We start from the raw sequence: 5,998 nt of genomic DNA, 5'->3' as shown, positions 1-5,998 counted from the left end.
AGGGGAGGGGAGGGGAGAAGAGAAGAGAAGAGAAGAGAAGAGAAGAGAAGAGAAGAGAAGAGAAGAGAAGAGAAGAGAAGAGAAGAGAAGAATCTTGTCATGTTCTGTGCCTCATTTTCTTCACCTCCACTGTTAGCTACCTAGAATGGCTTCCCTAGCTCAGCTCTTGTGAGCATGTGCTGCAGTGAACACTGGTGTATTTGCTTTTAAGAAACTAACGTTAAGTATTTTCACACAGGTATCTACTGTCCATTGGGAATATTTCCCCCTGCCCTTGTTACCCTCTCTCTATTAACCTCCCGCCCTCCCATTTCTCTGGGTCATGCTGACTTAGAATCCCTTGGGTAAGTACTTAGGAGTATATACTGTGTCACATAGATTTATTTCTAGTTTTATGGGTGACATAAAACCATATGAATATAATGAAAATAAAAATGATTTTGTCTAAACTTTAGCCTCTAAAGGAACAAAGGAAACAGAACAAAGTCCCCAGAAAGGGCCTTTACTCTGCTCTAAGGTAAAATTCGCCTAATGTGCAGAGAACAGGGGGAAACTGTAGTGCATGGTAATGTGTGGCTATCCACCAATCATGATTTTAGGTTAAGCCACTCTCTGTAGCACAGCTCTGTGAAAACTCACTTAAAGCAACCTAGCTCTAAACACATAAGCCCACCATCGATGCGACCCAGAGGAGCTGGGAGCAGAGCTCAGTTGTAGAGGGCTTCCTTAGAATACACAAGCTCTGACTGGCTTCAGCAACCACTACTGTGAAAACTAAAGTAGCAGACGCGTGGGGTGGGGGGCGATCTGGCAGTCAGTAAGAAGTCTTTTGCAGGATGTTAGCAAGAGGCAGCACAGGGTCCGCATCTTACCTCTTTTTCTTCACAGGAGTGGTAGCGGGGGTTGAAGCTGTGGCGGTAGTGTTTGCATTGAAGGAGCTGACAGCTGGCCTGTTCAACGAGAAGAGCAAGAGGTCACCACCATAACTGACTGAGAAAGTCATTCACGCATGGTTAATCATGTGGCATCCAGGCTAATCAGCGTGACATGCTACGGATTTGCATTCTCTTAACCTCGTTGTTATGTTGGGTTGACAGAATCATACTATGCATTAGAAATATGAGCTTAAGAAAAAAAATTGAAAGATACACAATGTAACCTCCACTTGGCATTTATGAATACATTCAGATCCTCGAAAGGAAAAAAAAAAAAAAAAACAAAAAAAAACAAGGCCCTACCAACCAAAGAACATTCACTGGCTGGAATGAGGTCCCCCACCCCAGCACATATGTAGCAGACTGGCAGCTCAGTCTTCATGGCTGCTCTGTCTGGCCTAATTAGTGAGAAACTCGATGTGCTAGTGTGGGGGGATACCCAGGGGTGGTTCCACCCTCTCAGAGGAGAAAGGGAGAGGGGAATGGAGTGGAGAGACTTGGTGAGGGAGGGACTGGGATGGGGAACAGCATTTGGGATGTAGGCAAATTAATTAATAGGTAATGAATGAATTTATTAATTAATTAAAATGGCAATGACCCAGGGACTGTTTTACACATTAAGATTGGGATCCAGCATAAAAATTTTATCCATAAATAGTTTTTTTTTTTAAGTAACATTGGAAAAGTTCATCTAATCTGTGTTGCCTATAAATACTAGGAGTATATGCCGAGGGAAATATATTTGATATCTCATATTTGATATCTCACGATTCAGCACTGAGGGAAGAGGATGAGGTGTGGAGTGAGAAAGAGTTGGTTGCCTAAGAAACGGGAGAAAGGCAGAGTCCGTTCTTTTGCTTTGCTTTGTGTGTATTTCTGTGCGCCACTTACACAGATGGTGCCAGCGGAGGCCAGAAGAGGGCATCAGAGACTCTAGAACTGGAAGTACAGAGGGTTGTGAGCTGCCCATGTGGGTGCCAGCAATCAAATCTGGGTCCTCCGAAAGACCAGCCAGGGCTCTTCACCACTAAGCCAGCCCTCCAGCCCTGAGTACATATTTAAATATAAGGTTAAAGGCACTGATCTGGGCCTTCGTGACTGGTTACAGTGATGGCAGATGAGCGCTTAGGGTGCAAGCCCAGCCCGATAGCACTTGATTCTTTGAATTGGTTCTTCTCCTCTGCTTCTAACTCGGCCAACAGCACAGGGCTGTGGTTCTCCTCTGCTTCTGACTCGGCCAACAGCACAGGACTGTGGTTCTCCGATGGCGTGTTGCCTGAAGGTGGCAAGCCCTGGTTGTTTTTAAATGCATACAAGGAAACACACATCAGTTAAGAAAGTACTTACGCCCTGGTTGATTCTGGCGTTCTAACCGCGGACAGTGTTCTAGAAGAAAGAAACAGCGGTGTCGTTTGAGCAAGGGTGAAAAGCAAATCAATGCTTCCTTTATTTCTGCTTGTCCACAAGTTTAAAGATACTAGGAAAAGCTAAAGATTACTTGAGGGGGGAAATAAACCCATAACTATTTGAATAGATTTGGTAAGATGCTTTCATGATGCTTAAAATCTCCTGTACTAGAGCTCAAGGTTTTCTTCTTCAGAAAATTCATTATTATTTAAGTCCAATGTCTTAAGATGCTAAACTCCACAATTTTCTTAACAATACAAATGTAAAATGAATAACCTTAACACTGGAACAGGGACATGCATGCGGTAAGAATAAGGCCCTGTACTGGCTAGTTTCATGTCAACTTGACACAGCTGGAGTTATCACAGAGAAAGGAGCTTCAGTTGAGGAAATGCCTCCATGAGATCCAACTGTAAGGCATTTTCTCAATTAGTGATCAAGGGGGAAAAGGCCCCTTGTGGGTGGGACCATCTCTGGGTGGTAATCTTGGTTCTANAAGAGAGCAGGCTGAGCAAGCCAGGGGAGGCAAGCCAATAAAGAACATCCCTCCATGGCTTCTGCATCAGCTCCTGCTTCCTGACCTGCTTGAGTTCCAGTCCGACTTCCTTTGGTGATGAACAGCAGTATGGAAGTGTAAGCCAAATAAACCCTTTCCTCCCCAACTTGCTTCTTGGTCATGATGTTTGTGCAGGAATAGAAACCCTGTCTAAGACAGTCCCCATAGCAATGGAACCTCTGGGCCTGTAAGCCGGACAACATTTCATCCTATCATGAGTAAGTACTTGAGAACTGTTGTTCTAAAACTATAGAAGGTAGTGTGGCCTGCACAAGGCTGCACCAGATCAAGCCAGTCACCATTCCAGAATATAGCAAATGCAAGCTCTCACCCCCAGCTGAAGAGGTATTGGCAGTCAATGGCTTCTAGAGAGACAACGTTTTTCTTTAAGACTGCAGTTTCTTGTAGGCTGGCTGTGCTCCAATAGATGGCGCCACACCCATGACTACGTAGGCAGCACACATTTGACTTAGGCTATACAAGGAGCATTAAAGACATGGGGGCGGGGTCAGCAGTTAAGAGCACTGGTTGCTCTTCCTGAGGATGTAGGTTCGATTCCCAGCACCCACATGGCAGCTCACACCCTCACGCGGCCTCCTCCAACACCAAGGTATGCACACGGTGCACAGAGAAGCCTGCTGGCAAGACATCCATGAGCATAAAATAAATAAATAGAAGTTTAAAAAGGATGTTGAGGACAAGACATGGATCTAGAGCTAGAAGGAGTTGCAGAGAGGGGTGGCAGTGAATATGACCAAAACATATTGTATGCATATGTGAAAGAAATGTTCACAGAATTCATTGTTAAATATAGGGAGGGTCAGAATGTACAAAAACACATTAAGCACGACTGTGAGTTGTTAAGTAAAAATAAATAACACTTAGAAAAGATTATATTTGAGACCTTTCCAAAGTTAGTGTGTGCTAGTACCTATGGCTTAGTTGGTTATCCAAGGTTTGGGCCTTGTCTGTTTTGGTGACAGTGCTTCTGTGTGACACCCCTCATACACAACGGTGAGCAGTGGTTGACTTGTCAAACTTCTTACAGATTCTCTCTCATGCCTGAACAATTTTACATTTAGTCGTTTTCTTATAAAAGAACTATTTTCCATGTGTTAACGTTTTGCAGTCTTTGAAAGTAAAAAAAAAAAAAAAAAAAAAAAAAAAAAAAGGAGCTGGTGAGGCCACCTGGATATCGCTTTGGATTCTGGATGTATACTTTTGTTAATTGTTCACCTTCCTGACTCACTGGGATTTTTAACTCACCTGTGATTATTCATATTTTTATAGTGCAGTTGTGTGTGTGTGTGTGTGTGTGTGTGTGATGACTCTACTTCCTATGTTGGTAAACGGTATCAGTGAAATGCTTCACTAGTCTTTTTTTTTTTTTAAATCTGTCGCATAATGCTCTGTGTTTGCCAAAATCAATTTCTTTTTCTCCTGAGCAGACAGAGGCCACATTTACCAACTTAGGATGGCCATTAAGTTGGGACCTTTCGATTGGGTTTTAAAACGTGTGAATAGAAATGTCGTTACCACATCCTGATCCACTGTACAGCTACCTGAATACACTCTAGCTCTTTCTCTCTCCTCCACTACAGTTTTGGTGCCATGGATCGAAGGCAGCAGTGTTTATATGTAGAAAGAACTTAGCTGCCTGAATCACTCCCTCCCTGAATACTAGACTCTCACAAGTGAAGCCATTATCTATTGTATTAAACCAATTAGGTTTAGGGAGAAGTGGGGACAGATTAAGAACATCCTGTCTTAACAAATTAGTTTACTTCAACAAATCGACTTAGGTTGGGTCCTAGAAGAGAACCTAGTGTTCTCGTTAGATGGACATGTTATTAAATCTACTCTGTAGAGCCATACATTAACACACCTGAGACACTTCTTTTTCAGGAAATGATGACTAACAGAGGCCCACAACTGGCAAAGGTGCAGAGAATAAGAAACTGCAAAATGCCCCAGCCCTAAAGGGAATATATACAGCCTACTCCCTCCTGTCAGAGCTCGGGGATCTATCTCATGGCAGAAGAAGGGGCAGAAGGAGTGTAAGAGATTAAAAGCAGTGGGTAGCTACAAAAGAATGGTGTGTTCTGGACACAGCAGGGCAGGTGTGCATATAAGTTTACAGAAGCTGTGATAGTATGCATAAATCCTGAGCAAGCCCAAACCAGACCAGATCCCAGCATCTGAGGATGGGAATAAGACAGAAGTCCCACTCCATGGAGCTATTGGTGACCGTTAGCTTCTTGAAAAGAGGCAGTTTTTCTCTGAAACTATCCCCTCATAAGGTGACCACACTCTGGTGGGGATCCCATATCAACACGAATTAGTCTTGATAGGTTAGGAAAAAACACAGAATGTAAAGTTGTGTAAGTGTGGTGGTTTGAATGGGAGCAATCTCCATGGCTCATTTGTTTAAACAAGCGGTCCCCAGTTGGTGGATCTGTTGGGAAGGATTAGGAGGTAAGGCCTTGTTAAAGGAGGTGAGTCACAAGGACTCAGTACAAGCACCACCCCTAGAGTGCTCTCCCTTCTTCTGCCTCGTGGTTGTGACCAAGACGTGAGCTCTCAGCTGCCCCTTCACTACACCATCATGGACTCTAGCCCTCTGAAACCAGAAGCCAATCAAATAAGTCTTTTATAAATTGCCTTGGTCGTACCGTTTTATCAAAGTAGCAAAAAAGTAACTAACACAGTGCCCGTGGAAGGGATGGATCTGGGTGTGGAGTTAGAGAGAATACCATCAAAATAGATTGTATGCAACATTTATTGCAAAGAAATAGTTAATTTCTTTAAAGGTTCAAGGGAAAGCTTTACTCCCACAACAGAACACTAGGGGGCGGCCTAACCTCGTCTTTTAAAATTAATCTCTAGTTTCAGGATCTTTAGTTTTTCATGCCACAGATTATTTTTTTTTTCCATAGTTGTACCTTTTAATTTTAGTAATGATGATTTTCTCCCAAACTTTATTATTCTTTTTTTTGTTTTTTTTTTGTTTTTTTTTAATTTTTAATATTTTTATTACATATTTTCCTCAATTACATTTCCAATGCTATCCCAAAAGTCCCCCATAGCGCCCCCCACTTCC

At 42.9% G+C, this 5,998-nt stretch overlaps 1 protein-coding gene across 1 annotated transcript in view; it reads right to left on the bottom strand.

Moving 5' to 3' along the window:
* The window catches only part of Scel (sciellin), a 103,483-nt gene that overhangs the window by 71,615 nt on the left and 25,870 nt on the right, over positions 1 to 5,998 (bottom strand). Inside the window, exons 6-7 of the mRNA XM_021181896.1 lie at positions 2,283 to 2,321; positions 873 to 950 (exon numbers count right to left, since the gene is read on the bottom strand). Of these exons, the coding sequence (XP_021037555.1) occupies positions 873 to 950; positions 2,283 to 2,321 (117 nt within the window). The remainder of the gene's footprint in view (positions 1 to 872; positions 951 to 2,282; positions 2,322 to 5,998) is intronic.

Source organism: Mus caroli, chromosome 14, assembly GCF_900094665.2.
Source record: "Mus caroli chromosome 14, CAROLI_EIJ_v1.1, whole genome shotgun sequence".
In the NCBI taxonomy this organism is placed as follows: domain Eukaryota; kingdom Metazoa; phylum Chordata; class Mammalia; order Rodentia; family Muridae; genus Mus; species Mus caroli.
The sequence above is the reverse complement of the archived record's forward strand: the minus strand, read 5'-3'. Positions and strand labels throughout refer to the sequence as shown.